The following is a 13,977-nucleotide window of genomic DNA, read 5'->3' on the forward strand; positions in this document are numbered from 1 at the left end:
TATGTAACTGCATAGACTTTAATCTCGTTTTTATGTCAGTAAAACTGCCTCACAGAGAAGTTCTGTTAATATCGACGTTCCTGCAGGTAATAGACATTAATTTTCATCTAACTATTGTGAAATAATTCCAAAAATTACAAAAAGGCTCATAAAGATAATAGTTTTCAAAATATTAAAATCATTCGATTAGTCGAAATACTGAAAATCAATTGATAACATCATATCAAATTATGCGAATGAGTTCAAAAAATGTACCTTGACGTTCACTTGAACTCAACGTTCATTCAAACCAAAAAAAGTCATATAACCAAAAAATAGAAGAAGAAGTATTATATTTTATCATACATTTGCTGCTTATGATTGCAAAGTTTATCAAAATAATTACACTAATTTTAAAGTAAATAAATATCAATAAATATATAATAACTTCTTATTAAATATATATAATCTCCTCGCATTTGAAAGCGTGGTGAATTAAAATCAAGATTAGAAATTTAATTCTAAATATGTCATATACTGAGAGTTACATAAAAAACAAATTAATCAAAGAATTAAACGCTTCACACGTGGTATGTATTTTGTATGATTCATCATATTTGCGTATATATTCTTTATTTCGTTCTACTGTTTTCATTCTAACCTTAAATTTTCTATATAAACCTAGGTAGCTAAATGTTATTTCTGAAATATATTTGTTAATCAAGAGCATGCTTGCAAATATAAACTGTTGAAGCTTACTCAACATATATGATGCAAGAAAACACACAGATCTTGTTAATCTCACTATTTGCTCTCCTTTTGAGATGGTGTGTTACATATCATTCCTACAGCGGTGAAGGAAAGCCTCCAATGTTTGGAGACTATGAAGCCCAACGGCATTGGCAAGAAATAACGTTAAATGTGCCAATTGAGAAATGGTACATAAATACAACGAATAATGATTTACAGTATTGGGGATTAGACTATCCACCATTAACGGCTTATCATAGTTTAGTGCTGGGCTATGTTGCCAATATGATCAATTCTTCTTACATAAAGTTACACGAGTCTAGAGGTTTCTCATCTGAAAGTCATAAATATTTTATGAGACTCAGTGTTCTTTGTGTAGATATTTTGATTTATATCCCGTCAATAATATATTTTATATTAACTAATCAAGTATCTGAAAATTTTGAAAAAGTAGAACTGTCTATATTTGGTCTGAAAAGAAAACATATTAATCTTCTGCTTATATTAATATATCCGGGTTTAATATTAATAGATCATGGACATTTTCAATATAATTCATTTTCATTAGGACTGTTCATTAGTGCTGTTACAGCTATACTTCAAAATTCGTTTATTATCGGGTCGATCTTATTTGTTGCAGCACTAAACTATAAGCAAATGGAACTTTACCACGCATTGCCAATTTTCTTTTACATACTTGGAAAATATTCACCTATGAAAGAACGGTTTTGGTTGTTTAATTTAGTAATGCTCTTCTGTATATCAATTACAGTACTTTCTACATTTTTTATTATATGGTTACCTTTCGTTGAAAGTTGGGAAACGTTTGTAAGTGTTGTTCTTCGATTATTTCCAGTTTCTAGAGGTGTATTCGAAGATAAAGTTGCTAATATTTGGTGCACAATCAATGTGATTTTTAAATTACGTAATACTTTTGCAAACAAAGAATTAGCCAAAATTTGTTTAATGTCAACTACATTTGCAGTTTCACCAAGTTGCATAAATTTATACTTAAATCCACAGAAAGAGAAGTTTGTTATTTCCCTTATTAACTGTGCATTAGCATTTTTCCTGTTTTCATTTCAAGTTCATGAAAAATCAATCCTACTCGTTGCAATTCCAGTTTTATTGTATTTTCAAAGCAATTCGTTTCCTTGTTTTTGGTTTTTAATAATTTCACACTTTAGTATGTTACCATTATTTATAAAAGATGGTTTGTACATGGTATATTGGGCTACATTAATCTTTTATTTCATTTTTGTTTTATGGGCATATTCTGATGTGTTTGATAACAGCGAATTGTTGAGTAATATTAACTTAAAAAAGAATGTGCTTGTAACCAATCAAAGAAAAATTAAAGCAAAGCTAAAAAACAATGAGAATAAATCAATATTTACCACATTAAAAAGAGATATGATACATTATAAGAATATTTTTGTTGTTGTAAGTTCTACTGTATCTTTTTGGAAAATAATTCTGTTTTATTGTTCGATTCTAGGAATAATAATGCTTTCTCTTATTAGTGGTTTTTTGAAACCTCCAAAGAGGTATCCAGATCTTTTTGCATTATTAGTTTCTGCCTATTCCTGTGGACACTTTATTGCTTTCTACTTATACTTTAATTACAAACAATTTGTATGTGAAAAATATTAAAAATTGAAATAAATCAGAAAAACAATTTAATTTATGTTATATTATTACCATACTCCTTATTAAATTATTTTAATAAATTATTAAAAACTAATTATTTTTCTTTTTCAGAAGAATATTGCGTTATGATATATTTACAAAACGTGTCGCAGCGACATGCTTAAACTATTCACGATTATCTAATATTTACGCCGATAAAAATATTGTTTATATGTATCATCGCCTTTACTGAAGCATTATACAATACTTTACGAAAATTTGAACTTTACTCTGTTACTGAATTCTACTTTTCTAAATTAGCATAACAATAATGTTATGAATACAAATTTAACTCTTTGTAGTCGGAAACTTTGTAACAATATACTTATATCGTTACAGGGAAAAGAGTTGATTGACTTTAGAATAATTAATAATAAGGAACACAAATTTATGTAATTTATGCGTTAACGAATAACAATAATATTTTTATAATACAAATCTAATTTTATTTTCTAAAAATTATTTGTATTGAAAGTAAATATTTATATATATTATTTAACATAAACATTTAACGTAAATTTTATGTTGGGAAGATCATAAAATTCTCGTTAGTATTAGAAATATGTAGATTGTTTTGTTACTATATCTATTAAATAATGTTCATATTATTTTTAAATGTTGTTACAGGAAGTCATAGATGAATCTGATGGTTGTGGCGCTAAGTTTTCTGTAACAATTGTTTCTAGTGCATTTGAAGGCAAATCTTTAATTCATCGACATAGGTACTACATTTTTAAAGTCCTAAAAAATTTAAATAATATGCTATTATTTAAATACTATATTAAAGTTAATATTTCAGGTCAGTACATTCAGTACTAGAAGAAGAACTTAAAACAATTCATGCATTCAAGCAAAAGACATTAACACCAGCAGAGTGGGAAAAGAAGGAAATGATAAAAAGGTATTTAATAATTGATTCAATTATGATTGATTTTAATGTATCATCTCTAAAGTATATTATTATATTTCCATTAATAGCTCCACGAATTAGACTCGAGAAATTTAAAATGATTCAGTTTAAAGTGTCTGCTCCTGGGAAAGTAATTCTTTTTGGAGAACATGCTGTAGTATATGGAAAAACAGCTGTTGCTGCCAGTGTAGATTTACGTACAGTTCTGAATTTCACTGAATTACCTGAAACAGAACAAATTGTTAAGATATGTTTTCCTAAAGTAAATTTATTTATTAACGTACCTCTACAACAAATACAAAATTTCTTTTTTATTAACAAAGACATGGAACATGTAGAAAATTATGAAGCATTTTATAACAAAGTAAAAGAATTTGTCTCCATTATTAGTTATGCAAATCTACAACAAAGATTAAGCCTGGAAGCATTCTTTTATCTTTTTATTTATATTACGCAAAAGGAGGAGATCGAAGTGAAACCATTTCAAGTTCACTTAAATACAGAATTGGGAATTGGTTCTGGACTTGGTAGTTCTAGTTCCTTTGCAGTTTGTCTTGCTACGTGTTTTTTACATTGGTCACGTTTACAAAAAGATATTTATAAAATATTAGATTTTTCTATCTTAGACACTATTTCAAAGTATGCTCTAAATTGTGAAAAAATTATGCATGGAAACCCCTCTGGAATAGACAATTCTGTCTGTACATATGGGTCAATAATAGAATTCAAGAAGGATGATTATGTAAAGCCAATAAGTAACGTACACGCTCTAAAAATTTTACTGGTAGACACAAGAGTAAATAGAAGCACAAAGGCTTTAGTTGAAAGACTATTAGAACTGAAACATAGATACCCAGTTATTATTGATCTGATTATGAGTTCTATAGACAATATATCCAAAGAAGTAATTAAAATTATTGAAAAACTGAAAACAGTTTCTACTGACGATGAATACTTTCTTGAAGGGTACAGACAATTAATGGTAAGTATTTTATTAAAATATAATATATTGCTAATAATTATTATAATAATTACTAATTCAAGTAGGGTAAAATACTTCTAAAAGCAATTTATAGAAAATCTTGTATAATAAGAATAACTAGTAATATTTCATTCACAAAGTTAAAAGATCAGTCTGTTATTTAGAAAAATAACATTTGTCTGGTTAAGTGATTAACAATATGTTAAAATGTTATTGGTCATTACTTTCTATATCTATAAATGTATTCAAATCTTCTTACAACTTATCATATATTATTACAGATACTTATTAATATGAATCAAGGACTGCTAGCCACATGTCAAGTTTCTCATCCATCTTTAGATAGAATTTGTGCAGAAGCACAAAATTATGCTTTGGCAGCAAAGCTTACAGGTGCTGGCGGTGGTGGACATGCATACATTCTCTTATTACCAGATACACAACCAGAAACTATTGCAAGTATTTCACGAAAATTAATTGCAGATGGATTTACTGTCAAGTTAACAACTTTGGGAGGTCCTGGGGTACAAATTAATTAGTAATTTTGTTATAAATATTGCATACATTAATGCAAATAAACTTATTTTTATTCTGAATATTCTCAATGTAATATAAATTTTATTTATAATTATAAAGGGTACTTGTAATTCTTACACAAAATGTAAATTACAGTTTTAGTACAGTTTAATACATGTTAATGGTCATCTCATTAATATCTTTTTTATTTCAACTATTTTCATTTTTTCCTTTTTCATTAATCATGATAGTATAATTGTCTTATTTCTATCATAATGTTAAAACTATTGATTGATGTATAGAAAAATATTCTGTTCAAGGAACTATAGATAACCTTCAAATCTTTAGAAAGTATCACTTTCAAAATGGACACATACAGATTACGGACAATAATTCAACACTATTTAATTTTTTCTAATAAACTTTACCTTGCTCAGTTGCGTCAGTTGCGATGTTTTGTAAGCTCCCACAGCTTTATTCCAATTTGAAAAACTTACCGTTCGCGATGAACGAAAAAAATGGTATTGGAGAATTTTATTTAGATGATCTGTCAGATTGTCCTGACAGTTATTCAAGAAGTAATAGTGGTGACGAAAGTGATGGCAGTGATATAATTATTCGGAAGCGAGGTTCTGTATTGCCACTAAGATATAGTGATTCAGAAGACGATGAGATAAGTAACGTCGAAGATTATAACTATTTCTCAATTGAATTAAAAACCGTTGTAATAGATAAAATAAATATAATTTAGTATTAATATCATGAAAACAAAAAATTTTATTCAATTTAATTATCCTATAATAGCAGAAAGCAGCCAATTTTATCTGAGTATACGAAAAGTACAGATACTCCCGCCCGACAGTTTAAACCGAAACGGAACCGGCGCCAGGGAGAATCTACGCTTGAGCTGCCGATCGAACGTGCGCATGCTGTTGAACTGCTAGCGGTCAGTGAGGTGTTATTAGGTGGAACATCCTGTATATTATACAATACAATTTTATATATTTGTAATATAAAACTAAAAAATGATATATATATTTGTTAGTTATTTATTTACATAATTTATAACATAAAGAATAAAATTTTTCATATTTAACTGTTTGAATCCCAGGGGTCTTTGAAGAAACAGGATCAAAAAAATCCCGAACAGCGCGATAGCGCTTGTTTTAATCGATTGCGAAGAGAAACAAGCTGCACTATTGAGAAGATAACAATGAAATACAAAATACCGTCAGTCGTCCGTAGCGTTCAAATGTACTGGGACTTTTCGACACAAAATCTAAACAGCGTGATCACACTGCTTGGGACTCAAACGGTTAAAATAATATGAAAATTGAAGTTTAATGATGAAGAATTAAATAAAAATTACACAATTGCAAAGAGAAAGTAAATAATTTCTAAATACAAGCATTTAGAATAGAATACATTAAAAATTTTATAAATCGATTCATAATTCTTTATGAAGAAAATTGTACTTTCATCTGCAGAAAAAGCAAAAAGTCAATTTTGATATTAATAAAGCTTTATTTACGCAAGATATATGATTTAGTGGATTTATATTTACGTTGCAATATTTTTAAAAATATCATTAATTATTTGAGTATCTATATATCGCAACATAATCCGAAATGAAAGTGTTTAATCTCTTTTCTTTTTATTTTATGTTGTTAGTAAAAAATTTAATCGCTGCATCATTACTTTGTAAATTTGTATATTACAACCTTTCAATACTTCTATATTGTAAGTAGACACAATGAAATTTAATTTATTATTACAATTATACAACATTTGATGTATTACGATGTGTTTGTCGTAAATTGTCTGTTAATCCTACATGATCTGTTTCAGAAATTGCTTCCTCTCTATAATTTTCTTCTAAACTATGAGTAGCATTTGATAAAAATTGTCTTTCTGCTTGTTCAGCCTCTATAATCCATTCGGTAATTTCATTCGTATACATTTTTCTTTGCAAAACTTCTCTGGTTCTAGGACGCGAGCCAATAAAAACAGTAGTTCCCTGCAACATTATTATATAATTGCAGAATAATAAAAAACATATTTTTTGAAACTTAAAACTTACACCAACTATCAGTGAGGGTCGCAATTTTTCCAAAAGTTGAAAATCTTCTACTATATATTGCAATTCATCCCATTTTAGTTCCACTTCTTCATGTAGCATCTTTTCCTCTGTAACGAAATGTATACAAAAGGACTAATAGAAGATTTAACAATCCCAAAAAAAGTATAAATTTAGTTAAAAATAACAAATAAAGTTTAAAGAAATAGTCTACATTTCTTCCACATTTTATGTTGAATAATTAAGAATATTAATTACCATCACGTTTAGATGTTGATTTTTTATAATGTATTCTAAATCGAAAGGCCTCTAAGAAACTGGATACCACGATAGTTAAAACAATCATTGTCACCAAATAAAATATCATAAAATATATTCGTGTATACATTCCAACAGTAAATGCATATGCGTTCATTAAAATAAACCAATTATTAACAACCGTTAACTCAAAAAGGGTCATTCCACTGGCTATAAGGTTGTCAAAAGTATTAAGGTAATAATATCCTAGTGCGGTACTTTCATTGGCAGAGTATTTGTAAAAGTCTTCAACTGTTGTATTTCTGACAAATACATATTATTTAGTAGTCAATTTAAAAATATAATTTATTAAAAAAGATATTTTACTTATGTACTTACTTGCAACAATTTCGCATATTATATCCTGCAAACAATTCCATCCCAATGATTGCAAAAAAATAATATAAAACAAGCATGACTACTGCAGTGGAAGACATCAAGGGAGTTAAAATCACAAGTGTGCCAAATACGTCTCGGTATCTTTTTTTCATTTTAAACAATCTTAGCAGTCGAAGTGGTCTAAATAGAACGAAAAATGTGGCTGTAGGAAAAAGAAATAAAATACAAGCTGCAACAAGTGTCATTATAGATGTTCCTAAATCGAAAAGATTCCATCCGGAACTCAGATATCGTCTTGTACCAAGTCCTAATACTTTTATTAGTGCTTCAGTGACGTATACTATAAAATAAAATTAGCATTAAAATAATTTTTCACACACCTTTTATAAATATTATGTTTACTTACTTCCTCCGAAAAGAAAAGTATCCCAAGATGCAGCAAATAGAATTGTGCTATGAACATTATCGCCTGGCTGTAATATCCTTATTATCATAGCAATACCATTTGCAATGATTGTTATATCTAAACATTTTATAATTGAGTATATGAATTGTAAATTAGTGTTATAAAAATTTGTCTTCCTTTTAAACTTACACATTAAGCTTTCAAAATATGGCCATCTAATAGCTGCATGTGCTCCTGTGCATAGAATTTGCAAAGGTTGTGATGTACTGTGATACCAAGGCACAGTAGAGTATTGTAGTTCCCATTGAAGTATAATAGTATCATAAATGTTTAAAAACTCTTCAACACTTAGAACTCCACTTCCAGAAGCATTTAAATGTTGATACATTAGAACAATGTCTCTTATGTCTGTAGTGGAGTATATTATGGAATAAATTTAATTTGTCTTACCTTTTTGCTTTATAAATAAACTTTAATGTATATCTGGAGGAATTTTACGTACTTTTATTTGGAGCATAGTATCGCATTAATCCTTCAAATTGGCGAAATCGCATTTTATCCGGATTTTGTTTCGAAACTAATAACTTAAAGGCATGTTGACATGCTTTCCTTTTATGTAAAAACAGTTTTTTAAATTTATCACGCTCAGCTGCTGTAAATGTTTCGTTAACCACCGCCAACATCAAATTCATCATTACGTACAACATTGTAGACAAATAAGATACAAAATATATCGCATACCATTTGTTTCTTGAATATGATGGCATCATTACATCTGGAAAACTAAATATTGATATTGTTACTAATATCTAATCACAATAAAATGTATCCAAATTTTAAAATATTATTGGAAATTTAATTACAATTATACTTACTTAGCAGTAGTAAGAAGAACAAAGAGACTCACAAAACTGTCTTGTAGTGTACAAAAATTTCTATTCATTTCAGAAAACATATAGTAACCCAATACAGTGTACAGTGTTATAAAAAATAAAAGCAAGCCTAACATATCCAGAATTGGTGGCAATGTCAAAAGTATTTGTCTGATAAATCTTCTAACGCCTCCAAAGCATTTCGTATCTACTAAAAAAATGGGCCTTAGAGCACGTGTTACACGGAAATGCGATGATTGTCGTACTAGTACTGTCATCGCTTCTAAAAACATGATGACCAATGTGATACACTGTAAAAATAATTTATATGTATAGTCTTCACTTGTATTAAAGAATTAATTAAAGATATTTTAAATATGTAACTACAAATTGACTACAAATTTGGTAATTTCATTTCTATTATTGCTGTTACTTCTTATTAAAAAAGCTTTTTATTATATGTACTAATTATCATATTAAAAGAAACAAGACATTATTTTCTTAATTTTTCTAATTTATCAAAGATAAATTTCAAGTTGTTTTAGCAATTTTATTTTGAATCATTCTGTACTTTATAATTTTATTTTTCTTACTAGGTTCTTATTAATGATTCATTTTAATTATTCTGATCTATCCATTCCATATCAAACAAACGTTTCATAACTGTTTATTGCTTTTAAACCATTGTGTAATAAATATGAATATGAATGAGTATAATACAATAACAACAACAACAACAACAATAATAATGATAATGATGATGATGATGATAACAAGAATAATAATGAGTCAGTAGCAGTAAAATTACTAATATACTATACATATATTAGTTAAATCTGAATGTGTTCCCTATAAGATGTCCCAATAAAGGTATTAGTATACATAATATATTATAAATGAACAAATAATGCAATTATCAGCGTCTCGTTTTAATAAAAATGTAATCTTAAATAGTCTGCACTTGTGATGTTTCTTATCTTCTCATTAGTACCCTCATGCTTTTTGTATCAGTCTTGTGCAAAACAACCATTTTATTGTACACTGTTCTTAAACATATTGACAAAGTAATGAAAGAAAACTGTATTTCAATCTCATAATGGTATTCAATTTACTAATAATTATCAGATGTAAACATAAGCAATTAGGATATACATGTCATATACAGGGTGATTGGTAACTGGTGTTACAATTCGTTTGAGGCTTTGTTTTCGAGAAAATCGATTTTGAATTTTCGCTCGGTACGCGTGCGGTACGTTATAACGGATCTCGCTGTAGATCGTTAAAAATTTAAAAAATAAAAATTAAAAGAAATTTTTATTCTATATTTTAGACTTCTTTTTTCGCGTAGAATCACCCCCTTTCCGCTTGTACCACCAGTTACCAACCACCCTGTATATCAGTAAACTCGTGTGGATTTATATGAAGTTCAATAAAATTATACTACAGACTATTAAATCTGATTCTAAAAAAAGAGTTCTTTTTACCTTCAGCATTGTTCGCTTGTGTTTTAACATTGTTGACCAGCCAATCCATCTTAGTTTCAAAGCTAATTCTATACCTATAATTATCAAAGCAAAAAGTTCTATAGATCCATGCGCCCACACTGGTATCTGAAATTAAAATATATAAATAACCATTGTAATAAAATAAAAGTACTTTCTTATCAATGACTTACGCCAAACAGTGATACAGCTGGCTCTTCTACAAGAGCTAAAGCCAAAAGTATAAGAGAAGTTAATAGATCTAACCCATAATACCAATTATTATGAACTAAGAGATATGCTGGCAAATCTTCCGGATGCTTTGGGTGTGAATCAAACTTTTCATTATTTTTACCTTCCTATGGATATGTAACATTATTGTAAGTAAATTTGAAAGCAATTATTCATATGAGTATATATACATATAAATGTATAAATACCTCTAAAAATATTGCAGCCTCGTGATAATTCATTTCCCAATGCAAATCGTGATCTGTGATTGAATCATGTGATGGAAGTACTGCATTTTCAGACATGTTTTCTCTATGTACATCATCTGTTTCAAATTTGTGAATGATTTGATCAGATGTTCTTACATTTTCAGTGGAGGAGTTTACATGATTTTCTGCAGAAGGATATGATAGTATAGATCCATATTCTACAATAAGAAATAAGCATAAAAAATAAATATTTCTATAATGCAAAAGTAAATGATATTTTTCAGCAATAAAATAAATAATATAAAATAAATGAATTCTTTTTATCTTTATCATGAAGATAATCAAACATTATACTTATAATTAACTAAATTATGTATTATATATTTTTTGCAAAATTTTATATCATTGCTCTATTATAGATAATTATGCCAGAAAAATGTGTAAAATAAAATATGACCTTTAGTTTGTTAAATATTATAAGCTAAGAGAGTAAAAGTGAAAATGACAAAAGTAACATAGTTGTGAAAAAGCAGAAATTTCATTGCAAAGAATAAATAAAAAATGAAATGAATTAAAATAGTACAATTAAAATTCATTCGACTTACTTTGGCATGTTCGATGTGAAATGTCTTGCTCGAGTGATATGTTTGCATCATCGTTAAACCGTTGATAATTGCCCGAATATTCAGTGATTTTGGGAGAAGACATTTGAGAATACGTGACATGTCACATGCATATAGCCATTTGTTGTGTGAGCACGAATTTAAACCGCTATATCTAACACAATGATGTTACTACTCAGATGCTGAGCACTAACTGGATTAGTCTGAAAACTATGTATGGAGATATACGTATATTTTTGTTTGAAACATATTTTACATATTACAATATCATAACACAATGATATTATTCGATCTTCTTGTATTTGACGTTTCAGTTCATGACGCGCATGCGCACTCCAAAAACCGAACCTGGGTGGATACTATAATTTTAACTGATAAAACCATAAAACTTAACTATTCACTTATGTAACAAAGACTTCACTTTTCGTTTTTCGTATATTTTACGAACACAAAATTGATGCATATAAGACATATTTAATTACTAAAAAAATAAATATAATCTGCAATAGAAGATAAAATAAATTTAAAATTTCTAAATTTTATTGTGCCTTCTATTACATTATAAATTTTCTTATTTCATTCATCATTATAAATAAAGCCTTCAAATAAAATAAAAAAGAATCCGGAACAATTGTGAACATTTATAATCAAGGTCATAAAAAATCTACCTCATGTTTCTGTATTTATTATATATTTGTATTCAAATCACAAAAGATTAGAATTTTAATCTGTGTGGATATTGGCTGCTTCTGAGTCCAAACATCGCTGATAGGTAGGTGAATAGCATCTTTTTCTCTTTGTTTCTCTTGATAGCAGAAATCACAAATTTATCAACCACTTTTTGATCAGCTTTCCTTTGATCGCTTGCTTTGTAGTCGTCCTTCATTTTGCTGAAGATATCACCTTCTTCCTTCTTCGCGCGTTTCTCGCGTTTTCTCTTGAAATAATCGTCGTTAACATGAGCCGGAATCTTCAAACCAGAAATGTTAATACGCGTGGAAGTCGCGATCACATAATTTTGACTAACTCTACGGAGTGGGCAAGCGTTGATTAAGAAAGGACCTATTTTAAAAAACATTTTGATATTTTAATTTATCATATGAATATTTTACTATATAATAACTTCAAATAAGTCTTACCTGTAATTAAGAGTAAACCACTCTTAAGTTGCTTTAAGAAAACAACACGTTTTCCTTTATGAGCACCAGCTAATAGGATACAAATTGTTCCTGGTTTCAAGGAAGGTCTCAGATAACGACGATGGTCACGGAAACATTTCTTAGCATGGTGTACAGTTACTGGATCTGCAGTAGGGTAGTTTGCACGCCTCTTCTTTAATAATACAATACGTTTCTCTCCATTTTTGTCACCACTAATCTTCTTTTCAATAGTGACTGGTTTCTTAGGCTTAACCTATAATTATCATTAAATATTTAGAATTAAACATTTATCAAAAAGTATAAACATTATATGAAAATATATTACTCTTCGTGATTACATAGTTCTTTGTACCATTTCAAAATATTTAAGAAAATCGAAATTATATTATTTTGCTATCTATTTTTCTTCATTCAATTTAATATATAGTCATTATTTTATAACAATATTCGATTACAATAAAGAGATTGAATAATAAATATATCTTTACTGTATATTCACTTAAAAGGTAAAAAGCATAAGGAACTTCAAATATTTCTACATATCCTAAAAAATGAAGAACTTCTAGATAAGACTTTTAAATTAACAAAAGTAATATTAACAAAAATAAATAGAACATGTGACATTGTTAGACATACAGTTTTTGGAGTTTTGGAGTCAATGAATTTGTAGATGGCTTTCTTGTGGTACATACGGGTTCGGCTAAACCTATAGACACCATTTCCTAAATTGTAATTTCGAGGCCTAATACGACCTTTCTTTGCACCTTTTTTAATCTCCACAGGAGCACTTTTGTTCTCCGGAGACTTCGCCTTTGATTCTTTTGTTTCCTTTGTGTTAGTCATCTAGAACATAAATATAAATTCATTGTAATACAACTATTTATAGATAGCATAATAATCATGCACTTATATTTTGTTCGAATATTCATTCTAAACAATAAATTAATGCTAGAATAGTCGACAAAATTGTATATAAAGTTTCAATAGAGTTTTATTTTAATATATTTCCATTATCGTAATCTTTTATTAAACATATCCATCATGTTTTGCAGAGGTTATGTCACGTTTTTGTAAATCTTAAATTTCAAACAAGAAATAGCCGATAATTGGGCTAAACTCTTTATAAAATATTATTAAGATTTTAAAACTAAGGAAATGAATGTAATTTCTTTTTATAAGCCAACAAAATGTTATATTCTAACCTTTCCAAGTTAAAATTAATCAAATTTAAAAATATATTTACAGAAAATATGGTATTTTTATTAAAGAAGAAGCCTAAAATGTATAAAATTTGATAAAATATATAGTTTTTCTCTTATTACAACAAAAGATTACTTGGATAATATTAGTTGTGTTGATCTAATTCCATCTTACCGTAAATCGTACGACTAAAAGAACCTACACCAACATATATTCTGTCTTCTTTTAGCAGTTATGTTGTGTCTTTGTCTGAGAC

The 13,977-nt window shown here is 28.1% G+C and overlaps 4 protein-coding genes across 8 annotated transcripts; 2 read left to right on the forward strand and 2 right to left on the reverse strand.

Annotated features, from left to right (window-relative positions):
• Nucleotides 1–98: 98 nt before the first annotated feature.
• LOC138178175 (dolichyl pyrophosphate Man9GlcNAc2 alpha-1,3-glucosyltransferase) lies at nt 99–2,412 on the forward strand. The gene is made up of 3 exons (XM_069109737.1): nt 99–569; nt 665–2,012; nt 2,079–2,412. Exons 2-3 carry the CDS (start codon nt 748–750, stop codon nt 2,380–2,382), a joined length of 1,569 nt encoding a protein of 522 aa, XP_068965838.1. The 5' UTR covers nt 99–569; nt 665–747; the 3' UTR covers nt 2,383–2,412.
• Nucleotides 2,413–2,715: 303 nt separating this feature from the next.
• LOC138178162 (mevalonate kinase) lies at nt 2,716–4,906 on the forward strand. The gene is made up of 5 exons (XM_069109700.1): nt 2,716–2,965; nt 3,046–3,140; nt 3,218–3,319; nt 3,397–4,310; nt 4,592–4,906. Exons 4-5 carry the CDS (start codon nt 3,426–3,428, stop codon nt 4,847–4,849), a joined length of 1,143 nt encoding a protein of 380 aa, XP_068965801.1. The 5' UTR covers nt 2,716–2,965; nt 3,046–3,140; nt 3,218–3,319; nt 3,397–3,425; the 3' UTR covers nt 4,850–4,906.
• Nucleotides 4,907–6,478: 1,572 nt separating this feature from the next.
• Nucleotides 6,479–11,765, reverse strand: Tpcn1 (two pore segment channel 1). Of its 3 annotated transcripts, none has more exons than XM_069109676.1 (12): nt 11,344–11,765; nt 10,739–10,854; nt 10,493–10,657; nt 10,302–10,427; nt 8,821–9,128; nt 8,448–8,728; nt 8,135–8,353; nt 7,946–8,062; nt 7,540–7,879; nt 7,162–7,463; nt 6,907–7,013; nt 6,479–6,843 (listed from the first exon to the last, which is right to left on the reverse strand). In XM_069109676.1, the coding sequence occupies exons 1-12, from the start codon at nt 11,444–11,446 to the stop codon at nt 6,604–6,606; spliced, it is 2,424 nt and encodes an 807-aa protein (XP_068965777.1). In that variant the 5' UTR covers nt 11,447–11,765; the 3' UTR covers nt 6,479–6,603. The 3 variants fall into 3 exon arrangements, with proteins under 3 accessions (XP_068965777.1, XP_068965776.1, XP_068965775.1); XM_069109675.1 differs by having other exon boundaries at nt 10,739–10,923; XM_069109674.1 differs by having other exon boundaries at nt 10,739–10,956; nt 11,344–11,763.
• Nucleotides 11,766–12,035: 270 nt separating this feature from the next.
• Nucleotides 12,036–13,970, reverse strand: RpL6 (ribosomal protein L6). 3 transcript variants are annotated; one of them, XM_069109717.1, is made up of 4 exons: nt 13,896–13,970; nt 13,158–13,364; nt 12,501–12,774; nt 12,036–12,423 (listed from the first exon to the last, which is right to left on the reverse strand). In XM_069109717.1, the coding sequence occupies exons 2-4, from the start codon at nt 13,362–13,364 to the stop codon at nt 12,077–12,079; spliced, it is 828 nt and encodes a 275-aa protein (XP_068965818.1). In that variant the 5' UTR covers nt 13,896–13,970; the 3' UTR covers nt 12,036–12,076. The 3 variants fall into 3 exon arrangements, with proteins under 3 accessions (XP_068965818.1, XP_068965820.1, XP_068965819.1); XM_069109719.1 differs by having other exon boundaries at nt 13,857–13,908; XM_069109718.1 differs by lacking the exon at nt 13,896–13,970 and adding an exon at nt 13,724–13,796.
• Nucleotides 13,971–13,977: the final 7 nt, after the last annotated feature.

This window comes from Bombus flavifrons, chromosome 3 (assembly GCF_040668555.2).
Source record: "Bombus flavifrons isolate JBK064 chromosome 3, iyBomFlav1_principal, whole genome shotgun sequence".
Classification (NCBI taxonomy): domain Eukaryota; kingdom Metazoa; phylum Arthropoda; class Insecta; order Hymenoptera; family Apidae; genus Bombus; species Bombus flavifrons.

What these genes read in the sequence shown, in the direction of transcription:
- RpL6 (XM_069109717.1), bottom strand. Translation starts at nt 13,364, where the DNA reads ATGACTAACACAAAGGAAACAAAAGAATCAAAGGCGAAGTCTCCGGAG. An exon ending in ACTCCAAAACTCCAAAAACT is followed by an intron (nt 12,775 to 13,157) that starts GTATGTCTAACA and finishes TGATAATTATAG; the next exon opens with GTTAAGCCTAAGAAACCAGT. An exon ending in TGGTTTACTCTTAATTACAG is followed by an intron (nt 12,424 to 12,500) that starts GTAAGACTTATT and finishes TTTTTAAAATAG; the next exon opens with GTCCTTTCTTAATCAACGCT.
- LOC138178175 (XM_069109737.1), top strand. Translation starts at nt 748, where the DNA reads ATGATGCAAGAAAACACACAGATCTTGTTAATCTCACTATTTGCTCTC. An exon ending in TTATGGGCATATTCTGATGT is followed by an intron (nt 2,013 to 2,078) that starts GTTTGATAACAG and finishes AACCAATCAAAG; the next exon opens with AAAAATTAAAGCAAAGCTAA.
- LOC138178162 (XM_069109700.1), top strand. Translation starts at nt 3,426, where the DNA reads ATGATTCAGTTTAAAGTGTCTGCTCCTGGGAAAGTAATTCTTTTTGGA. An exon ending in AAGGGTACAGACAATTAATG is followed by an intron (nt 4,311 to 4,591) that starts GTAAGTATTTTA and finishes ATATTATTACAG; the next exon opens with ATACTTATTAATATGAATCA.
- Tpcn1 (XM_069109674.1), bottom strand. Translation starts at nt 11,446, where the DNA reads ATGTCTTCTCCCAAAATCACTGAATATTCGGGCAATTATCAACGGTTT. An exon ending in CAGCTGTATCACTGTTTGGC is followed by an intron (nt 10,428 to 10,492) that starts GTAAGTCATTGA and finishes TTTTAATTTCAG; the next exon opens with ATACCAGTGTGGGCGCATGG. An exon ending in ATCAACATCTAAACGTGATG is followed by an intron (nt 7,014 to 7,161) that starts GTAATTAATATT and finishes ATTTCGTTACAG; the next exon opens with AGGAAAAGATGCTACATGAA.